This window comes from Protobothrops mucrosquamatus, unplaced genomic scaffold (assembly GCF_001527695.2).
Source record: "Protobothrops mucrosquamatus isolate PMUCROS unplaced genomic scaffold, P.Mucros_1.0 scaffold593, whole genome shotgun sequence".
Taxonomy (NCBI): domain Eukaryota; kingdom Metazoa; phylum Chordata; class Lepidosauria; order Squamata; family Viperidae; genus Protobothrops; species Protobothrops mucrosquamatus.
In genome coordinates, this window is record NW_015386892.1 from 197393 (window position 1) to 223547 (window position 26155).

Below are 26155 nucleotides of genomic sequence, written 5' to 3' on the forward strand. Positions count from 1 at the left end.
GAAGACCTCTAAGGTTCCTTCCAACTGTCATTCTGTATTCTATACCTCGTAAAGTTGCTAAGGTTGGGAGATGCACCAGGGCAATACAATAAGCCATCACCATTCCCGAACCTCTTGCCCTGTCTCGTTTTCCGAACTGGCCTCCCTCGCAGGGCTTGACCACAGAGGCCATCGAACAATGTAGATGGAAGTCTTAAATCACCAGGAAAAGCAAGTGATGGGTTGTGATTTTAAAACTTGGGAGCTGACCTGACAGAGTTCACCACATCTCCATCAATTACGCTGGCTACAATCCATGGTAGCTACAGCCAGCCAAGGAAAGCTGGCTTAAGTCTTTCCCCGTCTTCTTCAGCCAGGCCAGAATGCCTGTCTCTGAATGTCTAAATGATCCATGATGAGAATTTAGCAAGGGCACGTGAGGGGCACAACAGATGTCTCCGGAAAGGCACGCTTGCTGGATTTCAAATGAAAGATGGCAGAGTTTTAGACAAGCTGGGGAAACCATTGGATCCTTCCCTTTGACCTGGAGAATGACTAGTTTAGGACTCCGTTCTTGGCAGTAAAAAGAGTGCTTTATTATTATTATTATTACTTTTTTGTATGCTGTTAAGATTGCATCATCTTAGCTTGCTATTTAACCCAGGGTGCTGGATTCACACATTGCGTAAAACTTCAGCCACAGGGGCTAGGGCAGCCTAGAAGAGTCTTGGTCAGCTCATGGTGTCTGCAATGCGTTTAACTTACCTGTTGAATTTTACCTTTTAGTTATTGCTTAATCCACCATAGATTGAATGTCAGCCAATAAACAGGTTGGCTTGCTCCCCCCTCTCACATTGTTACAAAGAAAGAAAGGTTAACATTAACCAAGCTTTGCTGTGTGATAGTGGCTGCCAAAGCTTTGATTGATTGGGCTAAGCAAAGTGCCCATTTTTCTCAATATTATTTAGGGCTGCTTAATAGATGTTTTTTTTCCCTGGATGTTTCAAGTTAATGAGGGGGAGACATTGCTTAAAAATGCTGTAAATTAAATGCTCTTAGCTTGGAACATCTGTTCTTTTTCTGTGCATTAAATGCACTGACCAGATTTTCACATCGAGCCATAACAAGGTTTCTTTTGCTTATAGTTTAATATGTTATTTAAAACCAGCATTTTGCATTTTCAGAGTCCAAAACAAACTGGCAGGGCTCCTTCCAGATGGTGCTGGCTTCAAAGAGCAGATGAAGCCATGAAACGGGCAGTTTAAATTCTGGCTTTGTGAACGAGGCAAAACCCGGTCTGATTATTGTAGCATTGCAAAGATGCGATGTTATAAAGCCAGCTAATCATGGTTCATTTATACAACTATGGGTTAAACATATGGATCCAGACTAAACCTGGAGTAAAGTACCGATTATCCATTTGTGGTTTAACTTTTGTGCCTTTTAACCGTCCCTACATCCCTTTGTTTTTAATGTTGAAATTGAAAATAAATAAAACTATTAAAAAAAAGCCCTACAAGCTGTGTTCACACAACACACTACCTAGGTCAGTTAAAACTCCACAAGTTACTTTTGCAGAACACACTTAACAAGATTACCTGGGTTGAAGATTTCCTAATAACCAGTAAGGGAAAAAGCAGAGATGGAGAAACACGGACTCTGGTTAATTACATTTGATTACTGTAACCACTAAGCGAATCCTTTGGCTAATTTAGCTGGTCAGGCAAACTCAGCCCATTTATTTAGTTTATGGTTCGGTGTATTGTGTGAATGCATAATACGAGTGCATAATAATGCCTTTCCTTTCTTTCCTCCCGTATTTTGTCCTTCGCCGTTTCTTACACTAGAGGGCGCTCGAAGCCGCGCCATCTCCNAGCGGGGCGGCGGGCGGCAGCCAACCCGGCCGGGCGAGGGAGGGCCGGGGGCGGCGCCGCGCTCTCCCGCCTTGCCCGGAGCCGCTTTCCAGCGGAGGTTTGCAGCTGGCGGGAGAGGGGGGGTCTCCTTCCAGACCTTTCATTGCCCACTGAGGAGGTCCCCCATCAGTGCTAGGAGGAGGGAGGGGGGCTGCAGGGATGATGATGATGATGAAGAAGAAGAGTGTGGGGTCCCTGGTGCTCTCTGAGCTCGGGGGTCTCCTTGCAGACGTTTCATTGCCCAACTGGGGACCTTCATCATCCATGCTAGGAGGGAGGGGGGTTTGTAGAGAGGAGGAAGAGGAGGAGGACTGTGGGGTCCTTGGGGGTCTCCTTGCAGACCTGTCATTACTTAACTAGGTAACTTTTTAGCGCCGGAATAATAAAATCAGTGGGTGGATGTTGTGGGTGCTCCATCACTGGAAGTTTTCCAGGAGAGACTGGATAGGGTGTCCTGCTCAAGCAGGGGGTTGGTCTAGAAGACCTCTAAGGTTCCTCCCAACTCTGTCTTCTGTATTCTATACCTCTTAAAGTTGCTAAGGTTGGGAGATGCGCCAGGGCAATACAATAAGCCATCGCCATTCCCGAACCTCTTGCCCTGTCTCGTTTTCCGAAATGGCCTCCCTCGCAGGGCTTGACCACAGAGGCCATCGAACAATGTAGATGGAAGTCTTAAATCACCAGGAAAAGCAAGCGATGGGTTGTGATTTTAAAACTTGGGAGCTGACCTGACAACATCTCCATCAATTATGCTGGCTACAATCCATGGTAGCTACAGCCAGCCAAGGAAAGCTGGCTTAAGTCTTTCCCCGTCTTCTTCAGCCAGGCCAGAATGCCTGTCTCTGAATGTCTAAATGATCCATGATGAGAATTTAGCAAGGGCACGTGAGGGGCACAACAGATGTCTCCGGAAGGGCACGCTTGCTGGATTTCAAATGAAAGATGGCAGAGTTTTAGACAAGCTGGGGAAACCATTGGATCCTTCCCTTTGACCTGGAGAATGACTAGTTTAGGACTCCGTTCTTGGCAGTAAAAAGAGTGCTTTATTATTATTATTATTACTTTTTTGTATGCTGTTAAGATTGCATCATCTTAGCTTGCTATTTAACCCAGGGTGCTGGATTCACACACTGCGTAAAACTTCAGCCACAGGGGCTAGGGCAGCCTAGAAGAGTCTTGGTCAGCTCATGGTGTCTGCAATGCGTTTAACTTACCTGTTGAATTTTACCTTTTAGTTATTGCTTAATCCACCATAGATTGAATGTCAGCCAATAAACAGGTTGGCTTGCTCCCCCCTCTCACATTGTTACAAAGAAAGAAAGGTTAACATTAACCAAGCTTTGCTGTGTGATAGTGGCTGCCAAAGCTTTGATTGATTGGGCTAAGCAAAGTGCCCATTTTTCTCAATATTATTTAGGGCTGCTTAATAGATGTTTTTTTCCCCTGGATGTTTCAAGTTAATGAGGGGGAGACATTGCTTAAAAATGCTGTAAATTAAATGCTCTTAGCTTGGAACATCTGTTCTTTTTCTGTGCATTAAATGCACTGACCAGATTTGCACACCAAGCCATAACAAGGTTTCTTTTGCTTATAGTTTAATATGTTATTTAAAACCAGCATTTTGCATTTTCAAATATATATATTTTCAATATATATATATATATTTTCAGAGTCCAAAACAAACTGGCAGGGCTCCTTCCAGATGGTGCTGGCTTCAAAGAGCAGATGAAGCCATGAAATGGGCAGTTTAAATTTTGGCTTTGTGAACGAGGCAAAACCCGGTCTGATTATTGTAGCATTGCAAAGATGCGATGTTATAAAGCCAGCTAATCATGGTTCATTTATACAACTATGGGTTAAACATATAGATCCAGACTAAACCTGGAGTAAAGTACCGATTATCCGTTTGTGGTTTAACTTTTGTGGCTTTTAACCGTCCCTACATCCCTTTGTTTTTAATGTTGAAATTGAAAATAAATAAAACTATTTAAAAAAAGCCCTACAAGCTGTGTTCACACAACACACTACCTAGGTCAGTTAAAACTCCACAAGTTACTTTTGCAGAACACACTTAACAAGATTACCTGGGTTGAAGATTTCCTAATAACCAGTAAGGGAAAAAGCAGAGATGGAGAAACACGGACTCTGGTTAATTACATATGATTACTGTAACCACTAAGCGAATCCTTTGGCTAATTTAGCTGGTCAGGCAAACTCAGCCCATTTATTTAGTTTATGGTTCGGTGTATTGTGTGAATGCATAATACGAGTGCATAATAATGCCTTTCCTTTCTTTCCTCCCGTATTTTGTCCTTCGCCGTTTCTTACACTAGAGGGCGCTCGAAGCCGCGCCATCTCCGGCCTGGCTCCTTAGAGGGCAAGGGAGCAGTCAGCCTCCCTCGTCTACGCTCATTGCAGAGGGAGGGCCATTCGTGCAGATAGACAAGCGTATCCACCAATCCGTCCTTCCCTACCTCATTTCGACTAGGGGTTGCGGTTACCTTTAACCTTGCATCCACCTTTCCGGTTCTTTTAGAAACGCGCGGAAAGTAGTGGCTCGCGGGACAGAGACCCGCCGCAAAAAGTCGCCGTAAAAACGGCGCCCCTACAAAAGTCGGGACTAGGCCTGGCAAAGATTTCGGAGGAGAGGGGGAATCCGGCGCGGCGCCTTATCGCCCCCACAAAATGGCGGCCATCGCTCGAAAACCGGAAGTGCTGCGCGGTCCTCCCGGCTCAGGGAACTGACTTCCCTAGGTCCGAGCGGGCGGCCGGAACCGTGGCGCCCCGCCTCCAGAGGCGGGCCTATGGCCTCGTCTCCGCCAATGACAGGCGAGGGGCGAGGAGTGACAGGTTAGGCTGTGGTGGCCGAGGTGAGGGCAGCGTTTGAGCGCGGGAGGGGCGGGAGGGCGGCGAGGCACCCCGAGGAGAGAGACCCCCCCGTCCCCGAGCGCCCCTCCCCACTTATGGGGCGGGGGCCCTCCTCCCCCGCCCCCTTCCACGCGGAGAAGGTCCCTGGACCCCCCTTGGGCGGGAAGCCCCCCAAAAGCCTGGGCCTCCCCCTCAGCAGGTCTTATAGAAGCCTCTCCCCCTTATAGGCCCCTACAAAAAGCCCCCTCCCAAGCTTCTGTCCTTGGAGACCCCCCATATATATTTTATGGCAGCCTCCCCCTCATAAATACACACATTGAGAATAGGAAGCCCCCTCCCCTAATTACAAGGGGCCATCTTGAAGCCCCCACCTCATATATCTAGATACTGGCACTGAGAGAATTCCCCCCCCAATAAACATTGGGAATATTGGATTTGGGGGTCTCTGGAAGCCCCCAGACCCTTTATTTCCTCTCCCCTCAGCCTTGAATTTAATAATTCCTCCCCCCCACACCTTTAACCAGCGTCCCTTTTCTTGCTTGGGTTCCCCCCCCCTTATTTCTCCCTCCCCCTTATATAGAAAATATAGAGAAAATTGCAAAATGGATAATCTCTCCCTTTTCCCATTCTGCTCTTTTCTTGGTTTCCTGGCTGGGATGGTGGCTTGGGATTGATGATAATTAATCTGTGGTTTGTTTCTCCTGGAGCTGGCATGAAGGCTTCCCTGGTCTTCTGTGAATAAATTTTCTTTGCTCTTATTAATCCGCCTTCTCTTTCTCCCAGGTCCCTTCGGCTCTGGACTTCCCTGCCCTCCTCCCCCCCGAACAAGAAGGGCCGAAGTGGGGTGCCGATTTCTCGCGGGCTTCTTTCCGAGGACGCCTCCCTCGGCACCTTCCGGAAAACCCCAGAAGTCCTTTTTGGAGGGGCAGCTTCAGCCCTCCAAAATATACAGAGGATATCAAGCCTTGAAAAGGAGCCCACTCCCCACCCGGGTCAAGATTGGGCCGATTTCAGTCTCTTTTTTGAGACACTTTCGTTCCCAAATAAAATTGGGGGGCTACCCAATTTTCCTCCTGTGCCCCACACCCATCCACTGGCAGGCATCTGTTGGGCTTGTCGCTCCCGTGTGAATTGTGCCCATCTAATACCCCTCCCAGCGTTAATCCCTCCACCAATTTATTTTCCAAGTTTTTCCCCCCCTAAAATTTAGGAATTTGGAAGGCTGAGCAGTTCCTATAAACGGTTCCTATAAACCCCCCCCAAACAAACTTAGTTTTTGCAATTGGGGGGCCACCTGTTTTGAACTGGGTGTGCGTTTCCTTTTTCTTTCTGCTTTGGTGAAGAAGACCAGTGGGACAGAACCACCTCTTGGAAACATGTTAAAGGGGGCGAGTTGGACCCCCCACCTTTTTCTCATAGAAAAGCTCCGGACGAGCTGGCTGGTTCTTCGGACTTCCTTGGGTTTGATCCAGCAGCTTGGCATCTAAACCGTGGGTGATTCCTCCCTCCCACTCCCCCCCTTTGGACCTTCCCCACAGAGAAGGGTCAGGATACCCCTTTGGCATAGGTGAAGTCTAGGGGGCACTCGCCATGGCGGGGGCCATCGCCTCCCGCATGAGTTTCAGCTCTTTAAAGAGGAAGCAGCCCAAAACCTTCACGGTTCGGATTATTACCATGGATGCTGAAATGGAGTTCAACTGCGAGGTAAAATGCCTTTGTTGCACTTTAAGAAACTAAGCAGGCAAGGTTGGATTGATTTAATGCAGGACAGGCAGTCCTCGACTTACAACGGTTCCTTTAGTGATCGAAGTTACAAGGGTGCTGAACAAATGGACATGACCATTTTTCACACCTAAACGGCTGTTGCAGCATCCCCACAGTCATGGGATCAAAATTCAGACGCTTGGCAACTGACTCACACTTAGGACGGTTGCAGTGTCCTGGAGTCACGTGATCCCCTTTTGCGACCTGACAAGCAAAGTCAACGGGGGAAGCCCAGATACACTTAACCGGGTTACTAACTTAACAACTTGCAAGGATTCACTTAACAACTGTGGCAAGAAGTTTGTAAAACGAGGCAATCTGACTTAATGTCTCAGCATCAGAAATTTTGGGGCTCATTTGTGGTCGTAAGCCAAGGACTGCCTGTGCTATCTTTGCTTTCTTGTTTTTATGGTCCTTCGCGGAGTCAGCCGGATGTTTAGACAGGATTTGGCATTTTAATCCACTTATCGAGTCCTTCCCACAAACCTGGGATAGGCAGATGTGGTTTGATGCTTTTATTGTCACAGGATGTCAGCTGTTCCGAATCAAGCTGCCTTTTGCAATTGACCGATGGTGAATTTGTCAATGCCGATGGTGTTTAAGTGGTGCTCCAGAGGTTTTGGGATTGCCAACTACTATTGCTACTACTTTTGCTTTTTTATTGCTATTATTCTTTTCACAGTCAGCCAGATGTTTAGATTTGGCCTTTTTATCCCCCTATCCAGTCCTCCTCAAGGACCTGGGATAAGCCGACATGGATGCTGGATGGTGTTATTTGCTGCCCATCTTGCAGTTCAAAGCGACTTTGACATGACTGAAGGGAAGGGAAAAAAAAGTTGAATAGGATTAATTTCTGAATAACTTGCCTACAATGACACAGGGAGGAATTTATTAAATGTCACAGCCAAGAGGTGCCTTCGACCTGGTTCCCATCGCACGAGGACATGGCTTGTTCCACTGTGTTTAATAACCCATAATTGACCAGTATCGCAGAACCTGCCCAGCCCAGCGCAAGGTGATTGTGGCTTACGTACCTGTTTGCCACCCAATTCGAATTTAGCATTTTTCCCTTGGAAGCCGTCAGAATTTTTTTCCAGCCATCAGAGGGAGTTTGGTGTTTAGCTTGCAAACCCTGGGGAGATTTTGGGGTCAAGGTCCCAAGCACTTGTCCAGATCCTCTGGGAATATTCATGAACCGCTAGAAAAGCTGGGGAAATGAAAGCTGCCTCTGCTCTTCTCCTCTTGAAGGACGGAGGCGTCTGACAGGTGCATCTTAGTGGAAAAATCTCCTGGAGTTGCCTTTCCCAGGAGGTTGAAACTGTCCGAGGAGGGGAAAAAAAATCCCCCTTCATTTTACAAAGCAACTTAATGGCTACCCCATCCTCTTCCCAGGGCATTTGAAAAGATTGCGGCCTCTTTGTATTTTACAGATGCTTCTTGGCAACTGACTCGTACTTATGACGGTCGCAGAGTGACACGCGATCCCCTTTTGAGACCTTATTACAAGCCCAGTCAATGGGGGAAGCCAGATTCATTTAACAACTGCAGGGATTCAACTCAACAACTGTGGCAAGAAAGGTGGTAAAGTGGGGCAACTGTCTCGCTTAGTGACGAAGAATGTGGTTGTCAGTTGAAGATTACTTGCAATTACACAGGCAGTCCTCGACTCACGGCCACAACTCAGCCCAAAATTTCTGTCGCTAAGCGAAACGTGTGTTAAAGAGAATTTTGCCCCATTTTACGACCGTTCTGGTCGCAGTTAAGCAAATCGCTACGGTTGTTAAATTAGTCACACCGTTGTTCCAGTGAATCAATCGGGCTTCCCCGTTGACTTTGCTTGTCAGAAGGTCATGAAAGTGGATCCCGTCACTCGTCATAAAATGAGTCAGTTGCCAAACATCTGAATTCTGGTCACATGACCGTGAGGAGGCTGCAATGGTCAAAAGTGTGAACAATGTTCAAAAGCCCCTTTTTTCAGCGTCGTAACTTTGAACGGTCACTAAATGAAGTGTTGTAAATCAACAACTACCTGTATATCATAAATTTCGAATTTTCTCTATAAGGCTCTTGGAAGACCCCACACTGCAATCTTATATTCCAGCGTTGCATCAATCCCCTAGTTTTTTTATTTTTCCCTCTCTGTTTCCTTTTCTGATCTCCCTTTGATGCTGCTAGCAGAGTGTGAGTCTCAGTGTGTTATCCACACTTGCGAATCTCCACATGTCCCCACGGAAAAAGCCAAGTGGTTTTGTTCTTATTCTGTTTACAGTATTTCCTTGGTGGATTAGCAGAAATGGCTTTTAATTAAAAAGGCATTATCGGGCTGTCGTGCAGCCTAAGAAAATAAAAATAGCTTTTCACGACTTCTGTACACGGCCCAGTTCACTCACCTTTTATCTATTTATTTTGACATCTCTTTGTCGCGGAAGGAAATGGGAGGGAGTCCCACGAGTTTGGTGGGTTTGAAATATTTTATTCGCCTGCTCTCATCATAGTTATTTGGGAGTTGCTTTTCCTTCAATTGTAAAACAGGGGTGTCCAACTTCAGCAACTTTAAGACTTGTGGACTTCAGTTCCCAGAATTCCCAACTAACACTGGGGCTCGGGAATCCTGGGAATTGAAGTCCACAAGCCTTAAAAGTCGCCTAGGTTGGATATACTTGTTGTAAAGCATCCTTTTTAAATTCACCAATATCTTCAGCAGCGCCAGGAAAAAGAGCCATCTTTTAGTGACGGGGGGAAAAAAAATCTCTTTTTACTCTTTTCATTTCTTTGAAATTTCAGCTCACTACCCTGGTCCATATCCTTCTTTCGAATTGTGTTGCAGTTGTGTCTTTCTCGATCTGAAGTTTGATTTAAGCCTTGGTAAATTTGCCTTGGTAAATAGACTGTCAACATCTCTGCGTGGAGGAACGCCATGATTCATTGTCATTATTTTTCTGGTCATCCTATCCGTTGCTTCTAGTTCTGCTTGAGTCCAGTCCACTATTCCAGCTGTGTATCTAATGATTGGAATTGCCCAGGTGTTGATTGCCTTGACGGTACTTCCTCCACTGAGTTAGGACTTTAAGATCTTCACATTCGTGATGGATTCACCTCTAACCTCCTTCTTGACTTTGGTGTGCTTGATAATGATTATTTATCACCTTTCAAAGAATTCACGAATGTTAGTCTTTAATCCTCGCAAGGGCTTTACAAGCTAAATCATATTATCCTGCTAGATGAATGAAAAGGATGAGATTAAGATTGTAGGTTCTCGAGAAATGACTCTGTAGTAGAAGTAAAGTCTGAAATGAGCCCCTTGTAATATTTAACAGCCCGCTTTGCTATTAGCAAGCAAAAAAAATATGAATTATTCATTCATCCTAGATTTCTTTTCAGCTTGCTGATTTCTTGTCTTTTATTATCATTTCTTTGACTTGTTCTGAGCTGCTCCGAGTCGCGGAGAATTGGGTGGCGTATAACTTTTAATAAATTATTTCTGAGCGAACGTTGAATGTGCTTCTTGTTTTGAAGATGTTGCTCCCTGAATTGTGTTCTGGCAGTTCTGGGTGATGCTCTTTGGGAGTTATCTTGGATAAAGATGCAGTGGGCCATCTTCCTTGATAGACAAGGGATTCTGAGGCCTCTTAATTATAGAATTGTTTTTACACTGCTCTCTAGTGTTTAAAAATTGTAATTCCGTCGTAATGTTTGGAATTGCCGCGGTCAATTTTAATGCCTAGTGTTTTAATATTTCTAATGTTTTAATTGTCTGTATTGATATTTAGGATACTGTAAGCGTCTCAGAGTGGCTTGAGAATAAGAGGGGTGGCACGTACATTTAATAAATAAAATATTGCAGCAGCAGATGGGGGCAAGACTTAATGAACTGTGGCTGAGTCCCAAAAGCAGGAAGCCGGAGCAGATTCCTGAATGATTTATTGGATAATAGCATGCCTGTGGAGATTCCCAGTCATCCAGGTCATGCTGCTTTTTTAAAAAGGCAATTGGACTTTGCTTTCCTTGAAGACATTTCACTTCTGATCCAAGAAGCATCTTCAGTTCTGATGCTTCTTGGATGAGAAGCGAAACGTCTTCAAGAAAAAACAAAGAAAGCCCAGTTGCCTTGGTATTGGGTCAACAATACCATGCATTTTCCTGGCAATAATATGGCGGTGTTTTGCCGCTGATTTCTGCCGTGTTTTCCCCGTTTCTCAGTCTAACTCTGGACTTTCCTAGTGGTCTCCCTTCCCTACGCTCACTAGACGAGACCTTGCTTAGCTTCTGCACTTAGACATGGTCGGCCAGATGTTGCTGCTGCTTGAAGAATGGGAGGAACAACAGTCACCCTCACCAGGGTTGTCCTCAACTCTTTAAAAAAAAAAAATACAAATTAGAGTTCAGTTCAGTACAGGGTGTTCTTTCTGACAAATTTCTGCTTTGCAATTTGTTCCCTGGTTTCCCTCAGACCAGCCCTGATATTTTCCAAGGCTTCCTCATTGTAATTGCCAGAGGAGCAGTTACAACATCACTTGTGGGAAAAAAAAAGGACTGAATTCCCGGAGTGATGTTTCCCACGTCTGCCAAATTTGCAAATGACTCCTGTTGCAGGTTAATAAATAACGTACACCCTCTTAATAGATTCCCCCACCCCTCCGATCTGACAAGGACCCCAGTCAAAGCCTCTCTCCCCCCCCTCCCCATTTCTTCCTCCCAGCGCTGGCTGGATTTTAAGTACTCGTTCCTGTTTACTTAAAAACATTTATGCGAGGATAAATTACAAGAGCCGTTGCATTTAGCAAAGATCGTAAATCCCCCCGAACCTGCAAAAACATGAGCCGTGCCTCCCTTTGCTTCTTTTAATCAGGGAGTTTCTTCACGTATCCTTCCGGGACTTGCAAATAGAGCTAACAAGCCATGTTCAGATAAGGCTAATGGAATATGACACCTGTGAAAGGACATTTGTATTCCTGCCAGGTGTTCTCCGGGGTCCACCAGGTAAAAAGAGGAACCACAGGGGGACCTCGCCTTGCGCCCCCCCCCCCGGACGGTGTTAACGGTCTTGCAGTTCAATTACGGGTCTGTCTCTAATGCAGCCTATTTTAGTTGGGGATTGTAGCTGTGTAATACAGATGATCCTCGTCTTACAACGGATTGCTTAGCGGCCTTTTGAAGTTACAACCTACCTGAAAAGGGGGACTTAGGACCCAGATCTGAAGCTCTAATGATGGGATCCTCTCCCACTTCAAGCGTGCAGCAGCATGGTGATATGTACAGCCGTTCGCAGAATAACAGTTGGAAGGGCCCTTGGAGGTCTTCTAGTCCAGCCCCCTGCCCAAGCAGGACAAATGGCTGTCCTGTCTCTTATACCATTTCAGACAAATGGCTGTCCTGTCTCTTCTTTAAAACTCTTTCTACATGTGACCTCATTTTATGACAGCTTTGCCCAAAACCGGCAATGTAGCGAACCTACTTAAGAACTGCCACGTTCGCTTAATAACAACTGCAAAAAAAACCCCCAAAATGGGTTGGTCGTATTTTACAACCCATGCAAATAACATCTGTTGCAGTCATAACTTGAGGACTATCTGCAACTTTCTGGCCACAAACTAGAAGATTATGGCTAGGAAGGCAATTTTCAGATTGCCAGTCTTCCTTCTGGATGGCGTGATCTTCACCCAATGCATTTTTTCCATTTTAGATTTGGAGGCTAGCATTTTAATTCCTGTTTCCTACTGGAAAAAATTCCTTCGCTAGCAAGTTTCTACCTCCAAAGAATGATGGTCACCATGTGGGCTTACAATAGGCGAATTCCATTACTGACCACAGGTTGGGATCTTCGCTGGCCGCTGAGCCCATAAAATGCAAGAAGCTCAGCCAGTCTTCATTAAGTCCCCCACCCCCCCCATTATCCTGCCCTTAATCAATTCAGGGTGATAGCAGCAAGACACGAAATCAATACGTGGACCTCAGTGCGATTTACAGTCGCCGTGCTATCTTCAATTGAGGAAGGAGCCCAACCGTTTTGTTATTGTCTATGTCCATTTGTACTTTTATCGTGTCCGTGCCATGGATTTTCTGGGCAGATCCCAACGGAACAAAAGCACAACAATTAAAGAAGGACTCAAGTCATTTATTCCACTTAAAAAGTCAAGAGGGAGGAGGAGGTTCTAATCTCTTGATAGATCCTCCGATAGTTAGATCTAAGTTGCCTGGGACTCTATTAAAGATTTAAGTCTCTGTCTTGGGGGCAACCAGAACATGGCTTTAAGCAAGCTTATCAGGCAAGCCTGGTGTTGTGTGAGCTGAACTATGGCACGTTGCAATTTGTCTTCTAACAAAGAAGGCCACATTGGCAAGGGAGGGAGAGCAGGACAGGCTGATGGGCTTTGTAGTCTGGTGCATTTGGAATTTGTCAGGTTGATTTGGAATATCTCTGTTGGCAGATTCTGTCAATCTGTCCCTGGCCTTTATTGAGTGGGACTACAGCTCCCAAAATTCCCAATCGTTCTGGATAGTAGCATTAGCACTTAGACTTATATATCGCTTCATGGTGCTTTACAGCCCTCTCTAAGTGGTTTACAGCAGAGGTCCCCAACCTTTCGGGCACCAGGGACCGGTTCCGTGGAGAAAGGTTTTTCCACGGACCAGAGAGTGCGTGGTTTTGTGTGCTGCCTGCATGCCAATGATGGGGCTTTGCTTGTTTGTGCGGTCCGGTTGCTGGCATGCCGCAACCCGGTACCAGTCCACGGACCGGGGGTTGGGGACCCCTGGTTTACAGAATCAGCATCCTTCCCCCCAACAATCCGGGTCCTCATTTTACCGACCTCAGAAGGATAGAAGGCTGAGTCAACTTTGAGCCGGTCAGCATCGAACTCCTGACAGCGAGCAGTGAGTTAGCTAGCTATACAGCATCACTGTGGCTCTTATAGCTAACATTTGCTAAATTTCCCATTCATCTGTTTTGGCTGTGTAAAAATCTGTTTACCTGGTCCTGTTCCGAGTGTCGAAAGCATGGAATCCAAGGAAGGAGAGAAGCGGTGTTTGATCTTAGTTCGGGTAATTAAATTGCAAAAAAAGAAAATTGATTTGCAAAGCTCTCAACTCGGAGCCATCTCTCCGTGGCCATTAAATGGACCTTATTCCACTGATGAGCAAGCCTGAAGCTTAATAACCTTAGCAATCGTAGAGATGCCAGTTAGAGGCTCAGTTACAGATAAGGACGGGCTCTGAGGTCTAGAAAAAGGTTGGACACACAGTTAAGTCCTCAACTTACAACTATTCATTTAGGGACTGCCCGAAGTTACAATCGAGGCTGGAAAAAGGGACTTAAGACCGTTGCAGCATTCCCACAGTCCTGTGATATTTGGACACTCGGACACTGGCGTGTCTTTGTGACTAATTGCACGCCCTGTCCTGGGGTCACGTGGCCACCATTTTGTACCTTCCCAGCTCAGCCCAGCTTGGCTTCCAACAATATCAGACGCCAGATTTGCTTAACAGTTGTGGCTAAAACAAACAAATAAACAAACAGCCTCCGAATGCAGCAAAACTCACTTCCCCACCGCCTTGCTTAGAACCCCAGAAAATTTGGGGCTCGGTTGCCGTCATAAGTCAAGGACCGCTGCGTCGGAAAGACGTCTTAAGAGGTGCTCTCGCAGTTTGAGGCAAAACACCCAACGGGCTTCCCTGGTGGTTTTTTTTTTCCTTTCTTTTTTTTCTCTCTCTCCCCCCCCCCTTTCTTGGTTCCCTCGAACTGCAGCATTTTAATGTTTTCCCCTAACTTCATTATAAAGACTTTGCAGCAGCTTACATAACACGGCACTTCATTTGCAGTCAGGCTGGGCTTGAATTTGGGCGAGGGAGGGGGGGTCGAATTCCGGCGAGGGAGGGAAGGGGGCCCTCCCCTCCCTGTCCTTCCGAGCAAAGCACAGCTGGAGTTTGAAAACACCCGATTCCTCTGGGTACCGGACTGCATCTGTGGATGCAAAGCCTTTTTCTCTGCCTGAGCATCCTCTTAGCAAAGGATGAGTACCGGTCGTCCGTGGTGTGGTCTGCCTCTTCGCTTGTCAATCTTTCCCTTTAGAGCCATGACCGTAAAGACAAGACAGATGGGGGGGGGGGAGGGAGGAAACACTGCCAACAGAGGTGTGAGGGGGTACCTTAGTACGAAACAAAGCTCCTTTGAGGAATATTAATCCAGTATCCCATGCTTTCTCGCCGTTTTTTAAAGCCGGACATGAGCAAAGGGAATGAAACCAAGCCGTTTGCAAACAGATGCATTTTGCGTTCTCAGTGCTGAATTAGGTGCACCCACGATGGCCTTCATTGTGGTTTATTTAGCCACGGTTTATTAAGCCTCCCCCCCCCCCGACAGTTTAGCCATGTGAAGTGTGAATTCAGCCTTTGGTGCCGCAGAAGCAGGTTGTGTACAAACCCCTTCGCAAAAAAGCAGGGTGCCGCTTTTGCACAATGGGATACTCTGGTGGATAACAGAATGACAGAGTTGGAAGGTCTTCTAGTCCAACCCCTTGTTCAAGCAGGAGACCCTGTGCCATTCTGGACAAATGTCCAGTCTCTTCTTAAAAGCCTCCAGGGATGGAGCACCCACAACCTCTGGAGGCAAGCACTAGTTGATTGTTCTCACTGTCAGGAAATTCCTCCTTAGTTCTAGGTTGCTTCTCTCCTTGACTGGTTTCCATCCATTGCTTCTTGTCCTGCCTTCAGGCGCTTTGGAGAACAGGTTGACCCCCCTCTTCTTTGGGGCAACCCCTGAGATATTGGAACACTCCTATCATGATACCCCAGTCCTTCTCTTCCTTAGACTAGACACACCCAATTCCAGCAACCGTTCTTTATATGTTTCAGCCTCCAGACCCGTAATCATCTTCGTTGCTCTTCTCTGCACTCTTTCTAGAGTCTCAACATCTCTTCTGCAGGTCCCTCTTTGCACATGAGAATGCTCTTGAACCTCATTGTTCTGTTCCTCTTCTAGCACATCAGGAAGGTCTTGGAGCAGGACTTAGCCCTTGAGTTTATTGCTCCTTAAATTACTGCAAAGTAGGAATTCGGGTTGAGATTCCCGGTCTTAATTCTCCCTTTTCTTTTTCTCCAGATACTTTTTTAAAATTGATTTGATTAGATTAGTTTGCTGCCCATCTCGCTTCGAGGGGACTCTGAGCAGCCTGGATTCTTTAGCCTTGTGTTCTTTTTGTACGAGGAAAAACAAAAAAAGAGTGAGGGGAGACCTGAGACGGGGACCCTCTTTGCCGTTTTTTGCAGCCAGAAGTCGTCGCCAGGGGGCGGTGTGTGATAACAACTGCCTGGCATTGAATAACACTGAAGCAGAACAGGCCGAATCACCTTTCAGGATGAATATTGATGCTATGCAGGTGATCCTGTTGAAGAGGGGCGGGGGGGGGAAAGAGGAATGTTATGCCAAAACCTAGGAATCTTGCCTGGTTTCGAAGCCGCTGGACTCCTGCATTTACTTCTTTGCTTTCATGCAATTGTGGTCCCCCCCACCCCGCTCTTTCCTAAGCAGTGCTTCATGTCCTAGTGAGGTATAAAATGATCTGCATCCCTCTGAAGCAGGGGTGCCCAACCCCCGGTCTGTGGACCAGTACCGGGCTGCGGCATGCCAGCAACCGGTCCACACAAACAAGCAAAGCCGCATCCGCGGGATGCAGGTAGCACACTAAACCACGCACTTTCCGGTCTGTGGAAAAACCTCTCTCCATGGAACCGGTCCCTGGTGCCCTAAAGGTTGGGGACCTCTGCTCTGAAGGACTTTGGCTTTAGCAAAAAAAAACCTTGGCTTTGTGAATCATTTAAAATCAACCAGGTTAACGTTAAGCATTTAGAAACATTTGTAAATTGCTTCCCCATCTGAACATGTCTTCTCTAGCCTTCTGATGCTTTCTTGTTGTGTATCAGAAGGCAAGACAGGAAACAATGGAGGAAAACTAATCAAGGAGAGAAGCAACCTGGAATTAAGGAGAAACTTCCTGACAGTGAGAACAATTAACCAGTGGAACGGCTTGCCTCCAGACGTTATGGGTGCTCCATCCCTGGAGGCTTTTAAGAAGAGACTGGACAGCCCCTTGTCTGAAAGATCTCTTGCTTGGGAAGGGGGTTGGACTAGAAGACCTCAAAGGTCCCTTCCAATTCTGTAATTCTATGCTCTATGTATCTAGTACATAGTTTGTAGGAGCTCAGCTTTGAAGAAAAGCGACAACTCGGTTAGTTTTCCTATCTTTCTCCATATTTCCACGGCATTTCCTTTACGCTTCTCTTCTCTCGCATGCCTTAAATTATGGATGTGTTCATTGACACCTGTGTATATTGCATGGAGGTTATCCACCTGAAACATAAACAGGGATTTAAATCGAATGCCCTGCTAGATAAGGTGAAGCAGGATAATGCAATCATGTTTTCTACCTGCAGAGGACTTTTTTTTTCTCACCTGCATGTTGCTGATAAGATGGATCTGTTTCGTGTGCAGAAAGAGGTTAATAAAATACAGCGCAGGCTAAGGCTTCCAGATATAGTGGTGGAAACTGGGCAACTTGTTGAAGATAGGCTTAGAGGGTCCTCACCAATACATGCGGTCGCCTTCAGGAAATTTCTAGCACTAATAATGACTGAACAGATGGGAAGACAGATGTACCGCATATAGGAGCCCTAACTCCTGTCAAATGGAAATGGAAATTCCCCCAAAATTTAGACTAGTTTTATTCACAAGTCGTAGCCATTGCAATGTCCCCGCAATCGTGTGATTGTGATTTCCAGTGCTCCCTGCTGTCTTCCCACAAGGAAAGTCACTGGGGAAACCAGCAGGAAATCAGAAGTCACTCCTGCTCCATTTTTCCAGCCCTTGGTCATTCTGTTCCTCTCTTTTGGTAATTAAATATTGACTTATTATTGATGTTCGTTTGTCACTGCAATTAATTTTCCTATTTATGATATATACTCTTCTTAGATGGTTATGTTGATTCATCCTCAGCATTGGGGTTAAAAAACACATACGGTCAGCCTAAGATTTAATGTTCATTCTGGTCATATCAAACTGTTACATCTTTCTCTTAAAGGATGACACAGAGTTGTGTAGTAGAGTCATACCTTGGCACTTGACTGCTTCGTCAAATTATTTTGAAGCAGAAATTTTGTCCCGGCAGAACAAACTGAAAGCAACTTGGTTTGTCTTCTAACTTTTGTTTCCTGGTGCAGGTGAAATGGAAAGGAAAGGACCTCTTTGACCTGGTGTGTAGGACACTGGGACTCCGTGAAACATGGTTCTTTGGACTGCAGTACATGATTAAAGACACAATAGCCTGGCTCAAAACGGACAAGAAGGTAAGGATCTGCCTTCCCCTTTCAAAGCACGAATGTCCAGAGGTCTCCAACCTTATACATAGCATTAAACCACGATTATCCTGGGTGGATTCAGCAAACACAACAGCTGGATTCCCACCTAATGGCAATAAGCCACATACTACATGGGATCTTTCTTTGCATGCACATGGAGACAGCATTTTAGTAGCTTACAAAATTCCCACCTCAAAAGGGCAGAGAAATCGTACCATCGGTTCTTACTGACCACAATCAAAAAAGTCTCCCAAGGAATGGATAAAACAGTTTTGGGAGCTACCTGGAGGAGCAGCGAATACGTGCCGCACCTTGATCTGTTTTCAAGCCGCTGGAATTGGGTAACCTTTGATCCCAGACGCCTTACTATTAGGAGATGCCCTCAATGTCAGCTCCTCTAATTAGACACGTCTGCACAGGCTAATGAGACTCTTCGGCGTCCGCCAGAGCATCTGTGGAAGGCGACATTGTGCTTTGTGGTCACTGCGAGCACCTTGTGCGTCCTCGTCCAGCTGCCACTCCCTAATTAGTAAGGATTCTGTGTGTTTGGAGCCTCTGAAAGTAACAAACTTTAACAGAACAGAAAAGAAAAGATGGCAGATGGTGGCCAGGGCTGGTTTTAGATTGAGGTGGATCAACAGTAATTTTCTTTATTTATTTGGAAAATTTATATAGCTGCCTACTGGCTCTTAGCGCCTCTAGGCAGTGTAACAAATAATAATGAAAAACAACCAGTACAGGTAAGTCCTCGACTTATAACCACAGCTGAGCCCCACATTTCCGTGGCAAAGTGAGGAATTTGTTAAGTGAGTTTTGCCCCACTTTAGGACTTTCCTTGCCACTTCTGTTCAGTGAATCGCTGCAGTTAAGTCAGAAGTTCGCCAAAGGGGATCATAAAATCAGGATGACCACATTGGTGACCTGCTTTATGACCATCACTACTTGTGACTGTGATGGGTAGGCCCCATGACAGTCATAAGCCGAGGGCTACCTGTAGTTTGCTTGCTTGTGCATTAGTGTCAGACTCGCCAGAACTGACCCTGCTTAGCAAGATGCTGGATGCTCACTTGTTTCTGGATTTGATGAGATGGTTGTGATTTTAAGCCACGGTTTATGGTTTATTACATCCTGCCGATGGTGGCTTGTTCCCTAAACCATGCCAACCAGCTGCTGTCTTTCCATGGCTGAAGAGAGCAGCAGTAATAAAAGATAGGCGCTGGGAGATTTGGAGAGCTTCATCGGAGGTCTCCTTCTGCAGGTGCTGGACCACGATGTCCCAAAGGAGGAGCCGGTTACTTTTCACTTCCTGGCCAAGTTCTACCCAGAGAATGCAGAAGAAGAGCTGGTCCAGGAAATCACCCAGCATCTGTTCTTCCTACAGGTAAGGCCTTTTATAAGGGGGACTAATACCTGCCCAACTTCCGGAGGTGCATTTTCAGATTACGGTTTCCACTTTGGCGGGAAGAACAGAAGTATTTGGAAATAGCAGGGGACATGGGACGTCAAAGGTTGAGATTCCTGTACAAAAGGAATCGTGTTTCTATTGCGAGATGGCACATTTGGTTCCCTGCCTTATAAACCAGGGTTCCTGAACCTTGGCGGCTTGAAGACATGTGGACTTCAACCCCCAGAATTGAAGGGAATTGTGGGAGTTGAAGTTCACACAACTTCAAGCCGCCAGAGTTGAAAAACCTGGCGATATTTATGTGACTTCAACACATCTGGAGGACCCAAGCTAGATTGATGGATCTAGATTAATGGAACTTGGCCGGACGAGGGTCAGACATAGCTCTAAAGCCATCTTCATTTAATAGGATTCTTCCTTTCGTTTTCAAGGGGAACCTACACAATCGGTCAACAACCACAATTTCAGAAAATCTCGCCTTTGCACCGGGCCTCCTGTGTTTCAAGGAGACCCTTGGCTGAATTTATCTTCTTTTCCTTCCCAGCTGTAAATCTGAAATCTGTAAATGATGAAGGCTATCAGGGGTGCGAGACACATGGATATTGTCTTTTGATACATAATGTTTGATTCTCACCGATTACACGGCTTCCTCTAACAGACAATCCACATTATTTATCGCCGTGTTTGTTTTCTTCCTTTTGTATCCAATTTTTCCTCCTGAAGCTCAAGGCAAAATTCACGTTTACTTTTTTTCCACAAGAGCAGCTTTATGGGACAAGTTAGCTGTTAAGGGAGCTTCTGTGCCCAAGGGGAAATCTGAACCTGGGACTCCTTAATCCTAATCAAACATCGTAACCATCGCATTAATTGCATTGAAAAGTAAGGTTTTACATTTAGGCAAGAAAAGCCAAATGCACAAGTGCAGAATAGGTGGTACCTGGCTCAACAGTAATAACTGTGAGAGGGATCTCCCCTTAAATATGAGCCATCTGTGTGCGGCAGCTGCCAAAAAAGCCAATGCAGTCCTAGGCTGCATTAATAGAGGGATCGAATCAAGATCACGTGAAGTGTTAATACCACTCTATAATGCCTTGGTAAGACCAAACTTGAAATACTGCATACAGTTTTGGTCGCCATGATATAAAAAAGATGTTTGAGACTCTAGAAAGAGTGCAGAGAAGAGCAACAGAGATGATTAAGGGAGGATAAAACATGGACAATTGCAGGAATTGGGGATGTCTAGAAAAAAGGAGTAGGGGTGACATGATAGCAGTGTTGCGATATTTGAGGGGCTGCCACAAAGAAGAGGGGCACAACGTATTCTCCAAAGCACCTGAAGGCAGGACAAGAAGCAACGGATGGAAACTTTTATATTTGTACAGACTGCATGATCCAACATCTGGAAAAAATCGAGTTATGCAAGGGAATCCTTATGTATCCACAAACATCTTGGGTTAATAAGTGGCATATAACACCGCCTCGGTGTTATCTGAGGTCTAAAAAAATAAATACAATCCAAGCTTAATTGGAGCTTAGAACAAAATCACTGAGATTCTGGCCCCAGTTCTTTAAGTCACTGTGTTCCTGCCAGGATATTGCAAATGCTGTCTGGTATTAAAAAAAACAATTAAAATACTTAAAAAAAAAGAAAAAAAAGAACAGACCCAGCCAAAACAAGCTTGGTTTTTCCTTTCCTAGAGATACGCTATGCATTTCTAAAGAGCTCTTAAGAATATATTAAATCTTTAATTTACATATGTATTAGAAACTAGAGCAGATCAGGCTTCAAACCCTGTTGCGGGGAAGAAGAAAAAAAAATCTGTTCCCTATTTGTGGCGGAGAGAATAAAATGAGATTGATGATTGTGTTAAGCCGTGTCTGAGCAGAGGTGGTTAAAAGAATAGTGAAATAAAAGTAGAATCGATTTAGATGGGGGACACCAAATGCAACTTGCTTTGTCTTAGCATGTCTTAAAATCTTGCTTTTCAAATGGTGCTCGGATGAAGATTCTGTTTTTGATTATGCACGTTGTACCTGTTCATGTTTTATGCTGTTTTAACATAGCTGTGCAACCTCTTTGGAAGTTCTCTTTTGGGAGAAACTGGAATGTTCTCCCAAAACATTCCTGTTGCATCCTGGTTCTGCAGCTTGCATTTCTAAAAGGGTGAAATTGGGGAGGAGTGTTTACCCCAGCATGAATCCCTCAGTGTTCAGCGAGGCTTAGTAATATGTGTACATCCAGGAGGGCAGCTCAAGAATTATAATTGATAATTAACTGGCCGGTTGGAAGCTGCTTCGAAGCGGCATGAGGCCACCTGCTCAGCCCTTCACCAGCTTGCATTTCACTGTTGCCTCGTTCAGGTGAAGAAACAGATTTTGGATGAGAAGATCTATTGTCCTCCAGAGGCATCTGTCCTTCTAGCATCCTACGCGGTGCAAGCCAAGGTAAGGCCTGGTTCATCATTTATAATATAATAATATCATTATAATGTAGAAACAATGGATGGAAACTAATCAAGGAGAGAAGCATCCTGGAATTAAGGAGAGACTTCCTAACAGTGACAACAATTAATCAATGGAATGACTTGCCTTTAGAAGTTGTGGGTGCTTCATCACTGGAGGTTTTTAAGAAGAGACTGGACAGCCACTTGTCTCAAATGGCATAGGGTCTCCTGCTTGAGCAGGGGGCTGGACTAGAAGACCTCCAAGGTCCCTCCTAGCTCTATTCTGATTCAGAATTGATTGCCTCTTTGACCCCTCTTTCAAACCAGTGGTCCCCTCTTCCAAAGAGTGGCCTTTCTCTTTCAATTGCTGAATCTTGTCCTGATGGGTTTGCTCTCCTATGTCCTAAATCCTTCCATTCTCCACCATCCAGTCAGAACTGAAGAAGCTTCTTAGATGAGAAGCGAAATGTCTTCAAGGAAAAAAACCAAGGAAGTCCAGTTGCCTTTTGAAAAAGCACCTTTGGGACAACCATGACCTGGATGACAGAGAAGCTCCATAGATTGTGTTGAGATAGGTGGTGTTGTATCCCCCCCCCCCCTCTGTTGAGAGTAGTCTACATCTTGATGGTTTCTTTGGTCCTTTCAAAGTGAGAGGTGGTGAATTTCTGGGCAGCCTCTTTCTTGCAGCTGTTCTTGTTCATTTTCAGAAGGGCTTCCTCTTTCCCCTCCATTTATCTCCTCCTTGATCCGTGGAACAAACACCAGGCCAGGCTGTGGAGACATAAATATTGATAAATGATCATTGTTAATGAGCACTGTCCTTTTTTTTTTTTTTTTTGCTGTTTGCGCAGGCTGGCTAATGCACCTCTGGTTTTGCTCTTAAAATCACAGCGTTGGGTTGAGTGGAAATGGCTAGTGAGGACGGATGAATCCCTTAATAAAGGTTTACAGAGGGATATTGTATTGCCACCCCCGCCCACCTGATTGCGTGACCTGCTATTAATCCACATGGACGAGCATTTGTCTTGTGCTTTTTTGCTCCCTGCACATCATGTCCTTGAGCGAGACTGGTGTGTGTGGAGCAACTTTAATTGGCAAAAAGCCACTTTTGGGGGCAGACTTTTCGTTGCTGCTACCTGTCGGACTCCGAAGTGATTATTTCTGAGTGCACAATAGTGTTAGAGTTACGTAAGAGCCTCTTTCTCCCTTCCCTCCCTTTGTTCTTTTTGCCACTTCTTTTACCAAACATACAAAGGATGTGAGAACTGGTTCCAGGGTAAGGCCCATCTTAGTCCAGCATTTTGGTTTGCATCCCTCGGGGCTGCTTGCAAGAAGGAGGGGTAGACATTTATTTAAATATTTGTTAAATTTGTATGCCGCCCACCTCGCTACCAAGCAAGCAGCAACTAACAAAATAAAACAATCAAAATGAGGGCCAGTTTGGTTCGAGCGGTTAAGGGCATCAGGGTAGAATGTGGGAGACTGGGAGTTCTAGTCCTGTTCTTAGTCATCTTCAAAAGTGAATCCGTTACAGGCTCTTCGATTCTGTAGTTTCTCAGTTCTGGCAAAAATCTTTCTATTCTTTATTTGTTGTTTCTAAAATCTAACACACACCACGGTATCTCGAATGCAAATGGAAACAATTTTGTTCGGTACAAGAAAAAGCAGATGTCTGGGTGACAGAATGATAATCTACAAGTATAAACATAAATATGAATCAGTGTTCTTCCGAGAAGAACCGTTTCCCTGGTGCTTGAAAAAAAGGTGATTTAATTGAAAAGCTTTGCGTGGTGTTTCCCCCCCCCCCTCCTTGCAAGTTAGCTGCTTTTTCAACCCAGCATCTCTTGAAATATTTATGTTCCGCTTTGTTATCTTCGTCCCAACCTTTTGAACCTGGAGCCCAATTCATTTAGAAAATCTCTTTTAATCTTTGTTAACCGAAAGCCAGTTTGGGCTAATGGTTAAGACACCAGGTTAGAAAAGCCAGAGATGGTGAGTTCTTCTCCTGCCTTAGGCATAAAAGCTAGGTGACTTTAAGCCAGTCACCAGGAGACGGTGAGTTCTAGTGCCTTCTTAGCATGAAAGCCAGCTGGGCGACGTTGGGCCAATCACCAGGAAACAGTGAGTTTTAATCCCGCCTTAGACATGAAATCCGGCTGGGTGACTTTGGGCCAATCACCAGGAGTTTGGGAGTTCTAGTCCCACTTTATGCATGAAAGCCAGCTGGGTGAAGCAAAGGGTTGAAGTCATTTTCGTGTGTTGCTGTTAATAGTTTGAAAAAACCACACACGATAATCTTGGCTTTGGTACATGGGTGACCGCAGGGCGTTGCAGCTTGTTTTAGACAGCTAAAATCCAGATATCGCCCTTCCTTTGTATTCACTTCTTGGGGGTGGCCGTCCTGTTCCATTCAAACAGTGGTGTGTTTGTGTGTGTGTGTGTGTGTGTGTGTGTGTGTCTCATGGCCTGAATGCTTAATATGCAAAGTGATTGCTTCCCTGGCTATCTGAAGGGTATCGGTCTTTGATGATGGATTGTACGAACTCACACGAATAATGATTCGGTACTACTTCGTAACCCAATTTAGGTAAAAGAGCTTTTGGCAGCCAGACAGGCTGTCTGTCTGAAATGCTTCCCCCCCGCCCCCCCCCCGAGCTCAGTCTTGCCTTCAGTGAAAGTCCTTCACACAGCAATCAAGTTCATTCAGTAGAACCCACCACAGGGAAGGATGGAGGGTTCCCCTCCGAAGCTGTAAAAGGGTCCCGGGGGGGGGAGGGGGCTTATTTCTTAATGCTTCCTGTTGGAACCGAGACAGAAGCCAACGTTAAGTCGTCTCTGTGGTCAGGCTAGACAGGAGACGGAGGCTGCTGGACCTGACTCTGGAAGAAGAGAGCGGAACGGTATCTCTGGAGATTCTCCATCATCCAGGTTGCCTTCACAGATGCTTTTCCCAAAAGGCAACTGGACTCTCTCTGTTTTTCCTTGAAGACATTTCGCTTCTCCTCCCGGAAGCTTCTTCTGTTCTGACTGGATGGTGATGGGTCAGTCAGAACGGATGAAGCTTCTCAGATGAGAAGCGAAACGTCTGCAGGGAAAAAGAAAGAGAGTCCAGTTGCCTTTTGGGAAAAGCACCTTTGAGACAGAGTAGAACTTTGTTTCTCCACCTTAGCAACTTGAAGAATGCGTAGACTTCAACTCCCAGAATTGATCTGCAAGAAGCCCCTGACTCTGAGCAGAGAGACGAGCAGAAACTTTGGGAAATTACCAGCAAGTCATCCCACATCCTGGTAGTAAGAAGATTCTGTCATGCCTAAGGTGGGACTAGAACTCACTGTCTCCTGGTGATTGGCCCAAAGTCACCCAGCTGGCTTTCACGCAGAAGGCAAGACTAGAACTCACCGTCTCCTAGTGTTTGGCCCAAAGTCATGCGTCTGGCTTCCATGGCTAAGGCGGGACTAGAACTCAGCGCCTCCTGATGATTGACACAAAGTCACCCAGCTGGCTATTATGCCTAAGGCGGGTCTAGAACTCAGCGCCTCCTGGTGATTGGCCCAAAGTCACCCAAGTGGCTTTCATGCCTAAGATGAGACTAGAACTCACCGTCTCCTGGCTTCTGGCCTTTAAGCACTACACCAAACCAGCTCAGCAGCTTGATTTTAGGAACCAGCAAACTTGCAGAAGGAGTAATTATATGTAGATGGACCTGCTCTTTGAGACCTAATGTGCTACAGTACAGCTTGTGCCTCTCTGGATACAAAAGGGGGGGGGGAGGCAGGGAGGGTTTTACTTAACAGAGAAGCCATTCCTTTCTTTTCTCCTCCTTTCCACCTTTTCCATCATTCTGAATCCGGCCACGGTTATCTCTTTGTGTTAGTGAGGCCTTAGATGTTCATTTTCTTCCGCAGGTCCCATCAATTCCCCAAGTCTTGTCCTTTCCGTAAGAAAAGAAGAAGTCGGATCATTACTGGGCCATTTTCTTTTGTGCTCCACTTCTGCAGACCCGCCATAAATATTGCTTTGACGTGAACTGCTCTACTTCTGTTTTATTTACTTCCAAAGATTTAAGGGTTATCCCAGGAAAGCTTCAGAGCTGGAACCAGCGGAGGCTCAATAGGAATTTCAAAGGATGGGGTTTGCTATCTCTCTCTCTCTCTCCCCCACCCCTCCTCTCTCTCTCCCAATGCCGAGTGGAATCAGTTACATAATAGATATTTGCATGCCGAATTCATTCCTGAGCCACTGAATGCAGTCCCCCCCCCCTTCCTTCTTCTTCAGTTTTAATTAGCTGGGTAGGAGCCGAATGCAACATGAGCCCCTCTGCTTTTGTCCGTTTGCTAAAAAATGAATCCGCACACACGATCCTTTTAATGGCCGGCTTCTTTAAAACAGAATCTTAATTGTGGAAAGGCGGAGCGCCCTCCGTTTTGTAGCAG

The 26155-nt window shown here is 45.7% G+C and overlaps 1 protein-coding gene across 1 annotated transcript in view; it reads left to right on the forward strand.

Moving 5' to 3' along the window:
- Positions 1-6083: 6083 nt before the first annotated feature.
- NF2 (neurofibromin 2) overlaps positions 6084-26155 on the forward strand; it is a 39277-nt gene continuing 19205 nt past the window's right edge. The window contains exons 1-4 of the mRNA XM_029284432.1: positions 6084-6464; positions 17736-17861; positions 19132-19254; positions 21640-21723. Of these exons, the coding sequence (XP_029140265.1) occupies positions 6351-6464; positions 17736-17861; positions 19132-19254; positions 21640-21723 (447 nt within the window). The 5' untranslated portion in view covers positions 6084-6350. The remainder of the gene's footprint in view (positions 6465-17735; positions 17862-19131; positions 19255-21639; positions 21724-26155) is intronic.